The 15275-nt window shown below is 38.2% G+C and overlaps 3 protein-coding genes across 3 annotated transcripts in view; 2 read left to right on the top strand and 1 right to left on the bottom strand.

Annotated features, from left to right (window-relative positions):
* Window positions 1-6768, top strand: part of LOC144661251 (uncharacterized) — a 107779-nt gene extending 101011 nt beyond the window's left edge. Inside the window, exon 2 of the transcript XR_013572243.1 lies at window positions 6298-6768. The gene's annotated coding sequence lies outside the window, so the exon portion shown is untranslated. The remainder of the gene's footprint in view (window positions 1-6297) is intronic.
* On the top strand, window positions 2670-6302 carry LOC144661259 (uncharacterized). Its single transcript, XM_078521959.1, has one exon. The coding sequence runs from the start codon at window positions 2731-2733 to the stop codon at window positions 4363-4365; it is 1635 nt and encodes a 544-aa protein (XP_078378085.1). The 5' UTR covers window positions 2670-2730; the 3' UTR covers window positions 4366-6302.
* A 1495-nt stretch (window positions 6769-8263) lies between the features above and the next one.
* Window positions 8264-15020, bottom strand: LOC144661283 (translin-like). Its single transcript, XM_078521989.1, has 6 exons — window positions 14895-15020; window positions 13039-13129; window positions 11788-11887; window positions 11236-11351; window positions 9913-9995; window positions 8264-9475 (listed from the first exon to the last, which is right to left on the bottom strand). Exons 1-6 carry the CDS (start codon window positions 15006-15008, stop codon window positions 9251-9253), a joined length of 729 nt encoding a protein of 242 aa, XP_078378115.1. The 5' UTR covers window positions 15009-15020; the 3' UTR covers window positions 8264-9250.
* Between the last annotated feature and the right edge of the window lie 255 nt (window positions 15021-15275).

Genomic DNA, 15275 nt, shown 5'->3' with positions numbered 1-15275 from the left:
GCATTCCTGTAAGCTCTGTAGTGTTGTGCGCGCGTTTCCCGGGGGGGTACTCCCTATAATGGCCTATACGGGGAGGCTCCGCCCGAAAGGGGTACCTTTTTTAGGCTCCAGGTATATAAAAGGGTAGGGATTTCACAGGTTTAGGTATATGAAAGGGTAGGGAAATCTGTCATAATGATATTTTAAAGGCCTTTACATTAAATATTTCGAGCAGACGCAACTTTTGGCTGTATCGTCGTAATTTATTAAGCGCTACATAAAAATGACAAGAAAACATCCCGTTTTAGGTAAATGTGATGTCGTGTAGGTATATGAAAGGGGTGCCTTTTTGCAATAAAAGGTATACAAAAGGGGTACCTTTTTCTATCAAAATGGTATATAAAAGGGTAAGGGGTTAGATCTCGGGGCGGAGCCTCCCCGTACAAAACTTTTTCGAGTACCCCCCCCCCCCGGGGCGCGTTTCTTCAATTTGTATTGGAGAAAGATAAAAGGAAATCATCTACAACCTCTATTCTGATTGAAGCGAAATAAACAGTCTATCAGCTTGGTTTGCCTGGGGATTTGTGTTATCGTATGGCGGCCAAATTCCTCAAACAGTGAGTCGCAAAAAGAGCCCTTGAAATCACTGGCAGGTTGTCAAATTTAGCAACTTGATAATTGACAAAACACTCAGTGACATGAGGAAAAGCACGTTATTTATATCGTCTGATTTCCTGTTCATTTGACACAAGCCGATGGAATGTCCACCTGTCAATCATCACCACATCAAAGATCAGCCGGATCAGTGGCAGAAGATGGACAGATAAAGTTTGGAATGGACTGGACTTTGTCAATAAAGAGCGGACGTTACAACACATGAAATGAAAAACAAGGACCTCAGAAGATCCTTATACAACTAAATTTCTCAACCATTGACCACAAATATGCCAGCCGATACGCGTCAACGAGAACAGCCGGGGAGCTCAAATATTGCAATTCTTTGGTCGTTTTTAATAAAATAATTATTCCACTCGCGCTTGTTGGATATGAAATCGTTGTTACTACCATCTCATATCCAATGCGCGCTCGTGGAATAATATAACAATAGAGTTGATGTTCGCGGGCGTAAATATGTTTTTGGCCCGACTCAGGCTCATTTTAAAATGAGCTCTGAGAAGGGCCAATAACATATTTACGCCCAAGAACATCAACACTATTACTATTATAATCATTTCAGAGGGCATTTAGTTAAGAAATCAAGAACAGTAAGCGATATCTTGAACGCTGCCGACTTGCGAGTCGGCGTTTATTTCTGATTGTAAATCAGGTTTATTAAAAGGTCTTAAAAAGTTTACAACACTCGGCAGAAAACCGCAAAATTACTCAAAACAATCTTTGCTTGAAAAGGAAATTACAAAATTCTATCGACAGCAAAGAAATAGTCGTCATTTAGAAGTGTTTAAATTAATTGTGCTGTTAACTGAACTGGCAGTTTGGAATATGTTTGAAATTCGACTGAGCGAGTTTCGCTCGATGAAGACAAACGTACATTTACTTCGCTGCCTGGATTCTTCTTTAAGTTTCTGAATTCCTCTTCATCTAGCTGAGAAGACTGAGAATTTGCTTCCCCGTTCAGTCCTTCAACAATTTTGTCGTTATAAAGGAAGCGTCTCGACTCAAATTAAACAAAGCTTGAAGTGATGCTAGCTTGTGCCAGCCAGCAAGAAAACGGCGCGAACAGTTGAATGGTTTTCAGTTCTGATTGGCTGGATTAGTTATTTTCTTGTTTCTGATTGGTCCACGGCAGCGGGCTAAAATATATTTTAGCCCGCTGAATAGCTCTTATCGAAGTTTTCTCCATTTTAGCCCGCAAAATCCGCCACAATGCCCGATGAAATTTAATATTATAATTGTTAAGTATACCACGAGAAAGTGTTGTGTAACCTAGTGTATATCGAATCGCATATGTGTGGAAACAAACTGTGCGGGTTCTATTTTTTCAAATTTGCTTTTGTTTTTAGGATCTGGGAAAATAACAATAAAGAAAAACATTCTGGAAAATTTTTACCGGAAATGTTTACTCCACTGACAAAAGTTATACAATAGTGCAAGCATCATTTACATTAAGCTATAGCTGGGTATTTCACGAGATTTTCAATAAGTACATTTAAATACCATGAACTTGTTGAATATACTTATTCGATTGGCTAAACTTTAGCGTCAATTTGTCACACAAACTATTCATGGAGTAATATAGGCAGGGAAGAGTAATTTCCAATTCGGCCGAGCACGCAACACAAACCTAGCCCTTTTTGTCAAAAGCAAGAAATTGTAATCGGCAGCCGTTATTAGCCAATCAGCCAAGTAATCGCATCCCCAATTACGAAAAAAACTGAACTGCTCCGGTTTGAGATTTGGAGCTGAAAAAGCATGGACGTATCCCACATTTGTTTTGTACAAGTATAGTGGAATTAAATAATTATGAATAAACTTTTATCTAGTTTGCGAAAAAAATCATTTTAAAAAGCGAGTTAATTGAAAAGAAATCAGCTATGGGATTTCACTTGCAAATACTGAAAGTCCATTCCAGGTCGATAGGGAAGAATGCTGACCTTTAAATCTGATATTCTTTTTGTTTTTCTTCACTCCTGATTCCTGAAATGTTTTCTCATTCATTGCGACTACACGCCACGACAAGATCATTCGTATTGAATACGCAACAGCTTTCGAGTTCTTCTTTACTTGACGAATATGTCTTCGATTGTAACAGCCGTGTTAAAAGCGCTTGTGAATAAAGGCAGAGATAAGGCAGCGGAGAAGCTGAAAGATGGCGATGTAACAGATCAAAAATTTCGTGGATTGATCGTGCGTGAAATCGACGATATCAAGAAGAAGTTGGAAGGATTGTCAAGAAAAGATTTGCTAGCAAGCATCAGTTTCTTTAGAGAAGGAATCGAACTGTTATATACAGTGTTTGAGGAGGCGAGGTCCAGAAGCGAGTACGGCGCGGTAGCCACGCAAGCGGCTTGTGCTGAAGCATTTTCTGTAGTCAAAGGCGTGCGAATGTTCGATCTTACTGACTTGGATGAATCAGCTACAAGGAAGCTTTACGACGCAAAGAAAAGATTCGAAGACGCTCGTAGAAAAGCAACAGAAGCCTTTAACAATGAAGCTCTAGAAACTTCTGACCGCATTCTGGCGATGCAATATCGAGTAATGGCGACAATTCTGGAGAAAGTAGACAATCCCGCGGACGCAGTAGAACCTTGTAGAGTGTGTATTGAGGAACTTAACTCTTTGCAAGCGGTTAAGAGTAGTTTTGATATTCAGCTCAAGAAAGGCATTCTGGCAGTGAGGGGCTTGCTGGGTAAAGACGAACGCAGGAATATCATTTCCAGTGTCTGTCACGTGAATCGTGTTATCTACGATGTCACGCAAACAGTCGGTAAAGACGCACATCTCTGGATCTGGCCTGCTGTTAATATCGGAGAAGACAAAGTTGATCCGTTGCGTGACGAAAGAGTGACTGAAGTTCTGCGTAAACAGGGCATGGAGCACTGTTGTGTACCACCATGGTCATTTGGTCAGGAGGGTGAAGAGGAGCACAAGCTGAAGAACCCGTATGCTATCGCTACAAACTCCAGCGGACAATTCATTGTAGGAGACTATGAGGATGGTAACGTAAAGGTGTTTGACAGTACTGGAACATTCATGAGTCTTTTCAGTCTCCCTAAACATGACGTAGATACAAAGTTATATGTTGTTGATGTAGCCACAGTCATGAATGACAGTATCTATGTTTTGGCCAGATTGAAAAAGCCTGGAGCTGAGAGATATGAGTACGTTGTTTACGAATTTAACAACACCGCTGACCTGCATCACAAGTTTCCTGTGAGGGGAGGGCGCTGGGCCAGACTGACAGTCACCGACAGTGGCAAAGTACTGGTACTGAGGTATGATGATGGGGTTGATGTGCATGAGACTGATGGTCAGTTTGTTGGCTCGTTTGGTGAAGAATTGAAGGGTGCGCTTGATATCACTGCTGCTAATGATGGCCGTGTTATGGTAGTGGACACGTATGATTCCTGTGTTTACATATTCAGTGAACATGGCGACCATCTTAACAAGTTTAAACTCCAAGGAAGTTATTGGTCTCCTAGAATTGCATTTCACCGGGCAAGTGGACATGTTGTTCTCGCTGGTATAAAACCCAAAGAACGAGGGAAAGATCTCCTGCAGGTGGAAGTTTACACCAAAGATGGCGAGTTTGTGCGGGGCACTCAAATCTATGAAGAATGGATTGGTGGCGTAGAAGGGATAACAGTGACTACTGAGGGACGCATTGCTGTAACTTGTGTGGATAAAAAAAAGGTACTCGTTATTTGAAAAATATGATGCTGGGGTCCACAACTAATATTTTAAAATGATGTTATGAAACAAGAAGCATAAAACTGTTTCAGTGTGGACACTTGTTTACATAATAAGTGTAAAACAAATAACAATAGCAATGTAAACATGGCATGGATGTTGTGTATACATAAATCCTAAAATACTAAGCTAAAAATGAGTTTCTCCTTATAATACAAAATCATTTAAGCTTAAAAAATGCTGTTTTGAAAATTTTTGAGAACTTTCATATTTTTTGTGCCTTTCGGCAGCATGTTTCACTTAATTGCTTCACAATAGCAGTAGCATTTTGTATAAAGACGTGTTATTTACAGAATGTGGAAAGGAAAGTTTGGTGGACAAGTCTCTAAGAATTTATTAAAGGTAAATTGTAGCAATTAATTCTTGTGGTGGGAGGAGATGACTATTGATTTGTAAAAACAATAGAGTCCTTACTTGTGACTGACTCATCACTTACAGTTTTGCGATGGCACATTGTCATAGCAACAAGTGAAACCAAGGTTTTGCCTTTGATCACACCCTTTATTCATGGCTAACTGAAGTGTATTGTAAGGCGCACAGGAACATGCCTTTTTATCATGATCTAATGGTATAAAGTTAGATGTCTCTGTTTCCCAGCTGTATTCCTCTTCATGGTTACAGTCTGTGTGAGTTGTTTGCACTTGATTATATTCGAGTCTCAGTATATTAAATACATGAAAAAGGCATAGACTATTATAAAAATCCGTGAAGACGCTTGAAGACAAAATAATTTTCTCGTTTAAGAAAGGGGAGGTGTGGGGTGGGGGTCTTCTTATCTACCAATTTGCTGCTGTGGAAGATTTTCAACCATCATAAATTATTTGTAAACCAGACCATACAAAGAAAAACATTTTTCACTAGTACTGTTGCATTCAAGAGTCCTCTAAGACTTTCAAATCGTGGCAATATTTGACAAGTAACTTGACCGGAAAACAAAACAAAAAAAACACAGCTGTAAAAGTTATAGCATATAGATCTAAAATTAAAATCAGTGAGCGCCAGCAGATAAAGAACGTCTGCATGTTTATGTCACACATGGATTTATGAAATTTGCATTGTTATAAACATTATGACATAATAATCATAATTTTGTGGATTTTCTATGTAGTAGCCTTTCCTTTTTACGCCTAACTGGTAATAATTTTCCATGCGTTTGATTATAAAGAAGGCTATGTTATCTCTGATTCAAATAAGAAAAATCGGAAGTATTCCTTCTTTCCTAGACGTTTTTGGATTTTAATCCTAACACGCAGTTTGGGACTGGAACTCTTCTCACACACAATCATGATAATTTTTACAAAGCCAAGTTCCCCAAATAAAATTCGCTTTTATTTCCTTTCAAAACACACCAAAATCATGATATATCGCTTGCAACCAAATGCTGTCTTCAGCAATTCCTTATCAACTGCTCTGTCCAGATATAGTTGAGAAGCACCCCCCCCCCCCAAGCAGTGTATCAAAAATCATGTTTTTAAATAATTCGTTATTGTAACGTATTTAGTTCACTTTTTATGATTATCACAACTTTTTTAGCTTTTAGCGCTTGATAGCTTTTATATATGATCAATGTTTGTTTTCTCACGGGGCCTCGCAGAAATATCACTTTTGTGATGTAAGCCCCCTGTTATTTGTAAATTACATTCATTAAACTTGCTAGCAGTTATTGTCAACAGATTAGCTAATGGGTAGACTCTCTGAATGAATGACTTAAAGAAAATGGTCAGTCATGGTAAAATGACATTTCATGTATTAATTTGAAAAAGTTTTGCAAATAATTTTTCACTTTGATGGTGTCCTAAAAGCACAACTGCTAGTCTGTGAACAGGCTCCATACTGGGATATAGTGCTTAATGATTATACCAGTCTATTATAAATTTATAAAACTAGCAGTAGCCCTCAGCAGACAAACTGAGCAGATTAGATAAGTGAATTTGACTCTGTGAGGGGCTGGTAGAAAGTGGTAAACACCCTAACTTGACATTTCTATTGCATTATAATTATTTTCAAAAAAGTTTCAGTAATATTTACAATTTTATTGCTTTCAACATGCAGATCCAGATCTTTGGAAGACAAGTGTAGTGTCAAAAATTCAATTTAATTGGACAAATATTGAGTGACCAAGTTATGGCACTATGTGCCAATTGGCACTCTAAGGGGTTAAAGGGTTAAAAGCACGAATACTAGCCTCTGAACAGGCTCCCTAGTGGGGTATAGTGCTCAATGATTCCAGTCTATTATAAATGTATAAAAAAATTAAGTCACTTTCTATTAATAATTTTGAAGGAGAATACATATATTATACATGTATCAGCAATTTACAGTGTTGTTTGACAGTATAGCTTTTGAACTTGAGTTAACTATTCATTAAACAAAAAAGTAAGGAAATCGTGCCGGGAATTAATAATAATGTCAGCATAATAATTTCTGCCTAATTGGCAGTTAATAAACCATAATTATTTGCAATATAACCTCTTATTTTATTATAATAATTGTAGCCAATTGTAGTTACCGGTACCTCTTATATGTATGAAGTGTATTGTAAGAACTGTTTTTTTATAGAGCGGTTTCCACTTGAGCATTGAAAGTAACTCGCAGTTGTTTAGGTTTTGCATTTGCTGCGCCAAGTGACTGGCTTAAACATCTTGCACCACTTTCTTTACCAATCAGAAGAAAAAGCCATAAACCAATTCTGATTCTGGATTTTTTTTTGGTTGGAAAATTTGGCAAGTATTTTTTGGGTGACTTAATTTAAATAGGGGATTTCTTTGGGTATTAAAAACGAACTAAAGTTCTTTGGTGCGTCCTTGGTGTATCTATGGTATGTTGCATAAACAAACACGAGAGTTCAATTTTTTAATGATTCTCTTTGAAATATGTTATTGCCCCTTCTGGCAATTTAGGGGCAATTTGACAAGGGATTTTTTTTTTTTTTTTTTTTTTTTTTTGAGGGGGGGGGGGTTATTTCTGGTCCAGGGATTTTTTTGGGTAATGTCAGAAGACTTAGGGATTCTTTTGGGTCCTGACTTTGCCTCCATTCGATTATCCCCGTCATTTACAACAAGCCGGAGTACCCCCCCCCCCCCGGAGGTCTGAGCCCTTTGTGATTGGCCAGAGTGATCACTTTGGTTTTGGTTTTACAATACTCAACTGAAAACTGCTCTAAATAATTTTACTTGTAGCTTTCTGTAATTACTGCTTATTTTTGTACTAATAAAGTGCTATAAAAGTAAGTTGCTGGCGATTTTGCATGTGGTGTTTTCTCAAGGGAATGTTTATCTTAGTAGTATGATGACCTTTGAATTGATCAGGCTTTGGTAAGGGGGGAGGGGTGGGGTTGGGGTTGGGAAGCACATTTAACGTCATCTAAATACTTTGGAAGAGACATGTCCCAGCAGAGCATTTCAATCATAATGCACAAAAACTTTCCCCTGCCACTTTTGTTTCCTCTTTTCATACTCAAAACCAGTGTGCATGTGAAGTCCAAATAGTTTATTCACAAAGGCGCTAAAATGTAAGAACGAACATTCCAAAACATTGTGAATTGTTCCTCTGGGGTTCACAGGACAGAAAACTGGGCATACATTACAGTGGCTCACCCGAACTTGTCCTCTTGATAAGGAGGACAAATCATGTCCACATGATACAGTACAGTGAATTGGTGTTTACTTACATGACATTCAATTGTTACATATGACATCAGTCAGCCATTATTATAATCAATGCTTCTCATGGTATGAAGCATACAGTAATTTTCCAAGACTGATGACATACCCAGCTGCCGTGACACTCCCTGTGCAACTTTAAGCTATTGCTTTCCAGTGAGAAGTACTTTTTAAGACAAATCGAAGGAAAGAAATCCAAAAGTCAATTTTTATTATCCAATAAAATAACAGCTGGAGTGATCACTACATAAAAATGTTACGTGTTACTAGGCAACCGTTCCAACACAAACTAATGAAATTTCAGTCAATTGTCAAGAACCAAGTAAGCCTTGCAAGCCCCAACAAGATGTCGAACTCCACTGTAACAAACTGGTTAATTTGTGGAATCCGCAACAAAATAAATTTTTACTTACAGCTAATGAACAGATATGGCTTTGGTTTTATGCTTGTAGACACAACGAAGAATGAAGGAAACACACGTTTCTTATTTCAGTCCACTAACATGGGGAATTTGTTCCCGTCCATTTGGTCAATGTACGTTGTCAATATTCTGCCTGATTAAGAGAAGATAGCCACTATGTAAAGATATAAAATTATGGGCTATTAACCATGCCCAGTGTTTTTGGTTGCACTGCAATAACCACGTATAAGGGAAATGGTCAAAACTATTGTACTCAGATAGGACCCACAACTCTGCAAACAGACAGGTGTACCCCCCTTCCTCACCTTAAAAGATGGTGTCTTGTTTGTATAGCCCCCACTCTATCAGGAGTAGGAACAGATTCAAATCTGCTTGTGCCATTTCTCCAGCAATGGAACCTTCATGCACACCTAATATGTAAGTCTCAACTCAAATTTTAAGGCCAATAAATTTTGTCCATTTGGCTAATCAGACAGGTGGTATCTTGCATAGTCTCCCTACCCCTACACAAGGTGGGTCCTCGTTGGATACGCTTGTTGTGACCACTTCCCTAAGCTAGTCAGATTGATTTGGATGAAAGATTGCAGTAGTAAAGTCTCCTGTAGACATTTTTATCAGCAAGAGCAGTAATACAACAGCACATTGAGAGATATTATGTGGTAAGTGCTGTGTTTGTGGCCACATCAACATCTCAGTCCACAGAGCCACATTCATCCAGGCCCTCCTCTCCCTCACCCCCACAGGCTTTGATTTGTCTCTTTTAACTGGCCTCTTCCACAGCTGGTTTCAGTCCTCTGATGGTCAGATCGTAAACCACTTCTTCAATTTTCTTGAGGTCATATTTGAGGCCATCAAACTTCTTTCTGAGAGAGTCATTTTTAAGATTTAACAGTCTGAAGCCAGCGTCTAGCTCAGCTACAAATGCAGCTATTTTGTAAGGTCGACCGTAATCTGCTGAGGTTACACTGTTCACTGCAAACCGTGACTGAAAAAAAACAAACAGTCAAACATATACTGTAAGATTTGGTTGGAAATTCAATAAATGTGGATTGTAGTAGTTTTACTATGCTCTCAATATTTCTGAGAATACTAAATCAGCATTAAGTAATATTGTAATTTTACTGTATTGTAGTAGCAAAGTGTCAGATTTTTAATATTTATAAGTAAAGGTCTTTGTCCATTTGTCCGCCCAACAGTCTGTCCCTCCTTTGTCCGTTTGTCAGTCCATCCGTCCATCCATCCACCCAAAATATATATAAAAAATACGATAGAAGATATCATAATGCACGTCCAAGCCGGAAATCATTAATTTAGTAATTAATTTTGTTTGTCATGATTACCTATTCTTTGTTATTTCCATTGTGGTTTGCTTATTAAAAGCTCCTAGTTGCAGTGTCAGGTATCATGATTCAAGCAACTTACCAGTTCATTTACAAGAAGAAGAAGTCCAGTTAAAAAATCATCCAAGTCAATATGGAAACCATCAGATGACCGCTCTACTTGGACTGCAAAAGAGAAATGTAGATAAAACATCAAGAGTCAGCTTACTGAAGATTGTGCAGTCTGTAGGTTCTCTGTTTGTGGAGAAATGTGAACAAGTGGGTGAACAAAGGGAAGAAAAGCAAACTGGTCAGCCTTCATTACCTTCCCTTTGTTTACCTGCATGCACTTCCTTGAACATGCAATGACTTGCTCTTTTACTTATTATTTTCTATTACTGTTTTTCGCAACAATATAAATTGATGTAAACAAAGAAAAATGTAAAAGGTTTCACACAATCGTAGAAGTGCTCGATGCAAATACATGCAGAGCGGAATACAATAATTAAAGACAGAAACTTCACGGACAGTTACTCAGAGTTTCACGCACGAAGCGATCATCAGACTGTGCCGTTAGATGCGGTGAAATACAATTTAAACTACGTTCATGCCCTCTTGATGGTGGATGCCTTGTCAACAATGTCGTTTACAAAGCCACTGTCGCTACAACACCCGGCGAAACAAAGGTTTACATCGGCATGACTGAACATAGTTTCAAAACTAGGTTCAATAACCATAAACTTTCCTTCAAATATCGCAAGCATTCACACGACACTGTGCTGTCAAAGTACATTTGGGACCTGAAAGACAACAACACCAAATTTTCGATAAAGTGGTCCATTGTCACGAGAGCAAGCGCTTACAGGGGAAACCCGTCACGCTGTAATTTGTGTCTGACGGACAAGCTCTGCATACTATCAGCTGACAGATCTACCCTCTTGAACAAAAGATCTGAGCTTGTTACCAAGTGCAGGCACGAAAACAAGTACTACGCGGCCAATCAGAGACAGGATCGTTCCAACCGCTCTCCATGAACGTAGTTTAAATTGTATTTCACCGCATCTAACGGCACAGTCTGATGATCGCTTCGTGCGTGAAACTCTGAGTAACTGTCCGTGAAGTTTCTGTCTTTAATTATTGTATAAATTGATGTAAATATGCAATTCTTCTGGCATTCTAGTTCAATAATTATTTGCAATGCTACATTATTTTTCTTCTATTAAATGCTCAGTTTGCTATTTCCTAAGGTTGAGTGCTTAATAGAAGTTTGAATGTACTCTGGATGGACTGCCCCCCCCCCCCCCCCCACTATGAATCTGAGTACCTCACCAAGGGTAAAATTTGTAAGGTTTTCATATTTGCAAAGGAAATTAATATTATTCAATTGCATCTGACAATATGCACATCTTACTGTTAGCTTAATTACCTCCAAGCATTTCTGCCAGCTCTGCTCTAGTAATGAGTCGATCACTTTCCAGGTACACAATAAATGCTCCAAGAAAGGCAAACCTTTGACTCACAAAGCGCCAGTGGTCACAAAATCTACAATAAAAAAACATAAGAATTTAAAACACACAGCTGTCTTATCAGTGTCAGAGGATTTCTGAGTCCTTACACTGTAAGTCCCCTTTCTGTAGCATGAGGCAACTACATGTAACTAAAAGGATCTCTACACCTCTTGTTGGGATGTTAGTCCATTGGAGTCCCCCCTCCCCCCGAGCCAGTATTTTGACAGGTTGTCCAAACACCACCTTGGATTCAAGATCAAGTCCAAACCCTGGCTGGTGTTATTCTGTTGTGTTCTTGGGCAGAATACTTTTACTCTTAGAGTGCCTTTCTCCACCAAATTATTTGTTAACAATTGAAGGGGCAAGGGCAAGAAACGCACATCGAGTTTTGGCCAAATTGAAACACATTAGATATTCTGGAGCCCTGTGATGCTCAAGGAAAAAATATACCCGGTAATGTACTTACTGACCTGTAATATTGACCAGCTGGTATTTTCTCCACAAGATTTGCATACTGTGACTTGACAACAGCGAGCATTTGTCTGCTTTTAGCACAAATCTTCTTCACAGCTGAAAGCCAGAGTGATCATGATCAAAAACTTCTTTCTCCTTACATACAAAATACATAGTCAAACATCAGTGCTGAAGAGATTGTCTGTCAAGTTCTCATAAATGACATTGTACTAGAGCTTTGAAGTTAATTTTTGGTGACATCATAATCCATATATGTATGAACGGGGCATTAAGGTACCACCGATTGTGTTATTTAAGGCGCAAGTGTTAACATGCAGTGTCGAACAAGCGAACAATGTTTTTGACTTCATAGAAGGATTTAAAAATTCTGAATTCAGCCTTGTAAATGAAAACAAGAAAACAAAGACAGAAAGCAAATTTATTTGTGTGAATGTTTTTATGGCTTAGTGGAAACTGAAAAAAGAAGATGCCTGCTCGAAGTACTGGGTAGTGTTGTTTGATTGGAAACTACATATCAGAGGGTTTCCAAGGTTTTTGACAGGTAAAGCATCTTAAAAAAAAACAATGTTTAAATTGTTTTAAAACTTAATTAAAGCGTGTATTTCTTTTTTCTTTTCTCTAACCGAGCAAATTTGTACAAATTTAATTGATGCGATTTTTGATGAATTATGTGAAAAGTTAAGATGTGAGTTAAGGTCAGTTATGGATAATCACAACATTGCGTATTATTAATATCATTTTTAATGAATTTTTAAAATTTTCGCATAATCCAGGATTTTCTCTGCATAATCAACACATTCCTCCACATAATCTTCCTGAAAATTTCCATATAATTTGTAATTTTTTCCGCACCCTATTACAACCCTCCAAGTTAAGAGCAATTTAGTCGCCATGGCGACTAAAATTTTGGAGCTGGCGACTAAATTTGAACCAAATTGAGAGGAATGATTGAAAGCATCAGCTTAATTTGGTGACTAAAACTTTTCACTGGCGACCAAAACTTGAGTAGTTGGTGGCCAAATGGCCACTAAGGGAAAAAATAAACTTGGAGGGTTGTACAATGTTAGTATTAGATGCCCTGACTAGGAGATCGTCTTTAGTTGATTTACTGTTAAGTTCTCACAAATATTTAACATTGCAAGGAATTATGTTTGGTTATCAGGAAGGAGAATTAAATGTAATGCATCAAACACAAACGACAGTGTTTAAGCGGGATATCCAAACACTGAGAAGAGACTTTCATGTACCTTCAGGACTTGAAGATTGATGTACTGCTTGTAAAACAGCCAGGACTTCTCTTGCAGATTGTTCCAAGTCACGAATGACTGTCTTGATTCCCTGAAAAATTTACCACACATGCATCAGTATTTACATGTAAAGCCCTGTTAGTCTCTATCAAGACAAACTTAATTGCACACATTTTCTTCAAATGATTTTTCATGTTTTATCTTTTTCCTTTCATTATTAGTATCAAATCTAACTTCCTTTTCCAGGGATGTAGGTAAGATTTTCAACAGAGCAAAATTTACCTGATCACAGGTGAAAAAATAAGGCGCATTAAAAAAATTGAAAGCTCTTCAGAGTGCCAACCTTTGCATTTTTCAAAATAATTATTAAGTGTCTAATAATGTAGTGATCTCACTTCATTTGCTTTTGAAAGTAATTATTTTTCCATGGGAGCTGCATCATTTATTGTTGCTGCTCTCAGGCTTCGTAGTGCAAATGTACCCAAGCAATTAGTGTTTCTTCTTGATTCAAAAAGATGAAAAACAGTGTGACATGACTGATACCTCTTTCCCTTGTATTTGCTTCATTCCATCTGCAGTTTTTTACCGATTTGTCACACTCACAATTTTTCAATTAATGTTCGTTTGTTGATGATCACATGGCTAGCCTTATACAGCCTTCAAATTCAACTCTTTTGTACTGCTATCGGATGTTTTTGGCGGAAATACTCGGCTATAAGCCGAACCCCCAATTTTGTCGAGTTTTGACCAGCTCTCAGTAATATTTGGTGAAAAAATCGCTCGGTTTACAGCCAAATAAATACGGTAATTCAAGCAGGTTTCTTTCTTTATTTTTGACAGATTGTGGGACTGATGTGCTCCAAGGGGAACTTAGGAATAACTTGAAGAGAAAGAGATTTATGTGCAATGGATGTAGTACTAAGGGGGGTGGGGAAATGGATGATGGATGTTTCATGGAAAATAAAACGGCCCTTTCACAATTCTCGAAAAATAATAACATTGGCAAATCATTCTTCACAAAAAAAATAATAATTATAATAATTTAGAGAACGTTTTGGAAAATCACGGTTCGTGGTTCACTATGGATACAGTAAACACCCGCGTGTAAGAACCTACAATTTTCTAAGTTTGGCAAAATAGGTTCTTGTATTTGGGGGTAGTTATTGGTAATTTAGGCTAAGTAGGTTCTTAATAAGGTTCTTAATTTCTTAGGAAGAGCCCTAGTTTTTGATTGTATGAGAAGAAAAAAAATGGGTTTGGTCCTTCATTATGCAGCATTTATTCATAACTGTATTGCTTCAAGCCTCAAGCAAGGTCCAAAGAAGACAATTACAGTCTATGTGAATCTGTCTTTTCTTTATTTGTAAATACAGTTTGGGATGTTCTGTTAAAAATTTTTATGAAAATTTTCTATAACCTACATATAAGAACCTGCTGAAAATTGCTTGGCTAAACAGGTTCTTATATTTTGGGGTATTAAAATGGCAAATTTCTGCCAGCAGGTTCTTAAACCACTAGGTTCTTACACGCGGGTGTTTACTGTATTACAATTCACAAGGAAAATAATTCGTCCCCTTCCCCTGCCCCATGTCCAGGGGGTGGTCGGGGGAACAAGACCCCGATAAAGGATGCCCACCTCTCACTACAGATTTGATACCCTGAAGTGCTGATTTTCTTACTTGCCTAGAAGGTCAAGTTTTGGTTAAAAGATTAATATATTTTGCCTGGGCCTGCAGCGGGACAGTCAGAGACCTGCAGCAACTGCAAGGCGCGTGCAACACAGAGTCAACACAGTCCACGTGGATTAACAAATCAATTGCAAAAACGTACAAGCGGCGAGAACTCATAGAACGTACCTCTCTTATTTCCTGGTCATTTGATAAATAATCCTGAAAGGAAGCAAACAAAGAGTTAAGCGGTTTTTCCTCTGTTTCCGTAACGTCGCTATTATCTTTTACTTCGGCCGCCATGTTGTTGAGCGTGCGTATATTGTGCAGCGGTGTGCTATCTTGAATGGTGCGCGGTCGTCTGCGCGCATTCTCGTCGCCAGGCTCTTCTTCGGGACGATTTTCAAAGCTTGACAGGGGTCTAGGTTCTAGGGGGCAGAATATGGACAGGTCTGATGACAGTTAAATAATTAAAGATATATCCTCTGTTTTATCTCCCAAACATTTTACACAACAAGAAAAATAAACGTGTGATTTCGTGGAAAATTGCCACCCCCTGTTTTCCATCGA

This window comes from Oculina patagonica, chromosome 7 (genome assembly GCF_052425735.1).
Source record: "Oculina patagonica isolate OP01 chromosome 7, crgOcupat, whole genome shotgun sequence".
NCBI lineage: Eukaryota > Metazoa > Cnidaria > Anthozoa > Scleractinia > Oculinidae > Oculina > Oculina patagonica.
This window is presented reverse-complemented; position numbering and strand designations above follow the sequence as displayed.

What these genes read in the sequence shown, in the direction of transcription:
- LOC144661259 (XM_078521959.1), top strand. Translation starts at nt 2,731, where the DNA reads ATGTCTTCGATTGTAACAGCCGTGTTAAAAGCGCTTGTGAATAAAGGC.
- LOC144661283 (XM_078521989.1), bottom strand. Translation starts at nt 15,008, where the DNA reads ATGGCGGCCGAAGTAAAAGATAATAGCGACGTTACGGAAACAGAGGAA. An exon ending in TCAATCTTCAAGTCCTGAAG is followed by an intron (nt 11,888 to 13,038) that starts GTACATGAAAGT and finishes TCTGGCTTTCAG; the next exon opens with CTGTGAAGAAGATTTGTGCT. An exon ending in TTCTTCTTGTAAATGAACTG is followed by an intron (nt 9,476 to 9,912) that starts GTAAGTTGCTTG and finishes GTTTTTTTTCAG; the next exon opens with TCACGGTTTGCAGTGAACAG.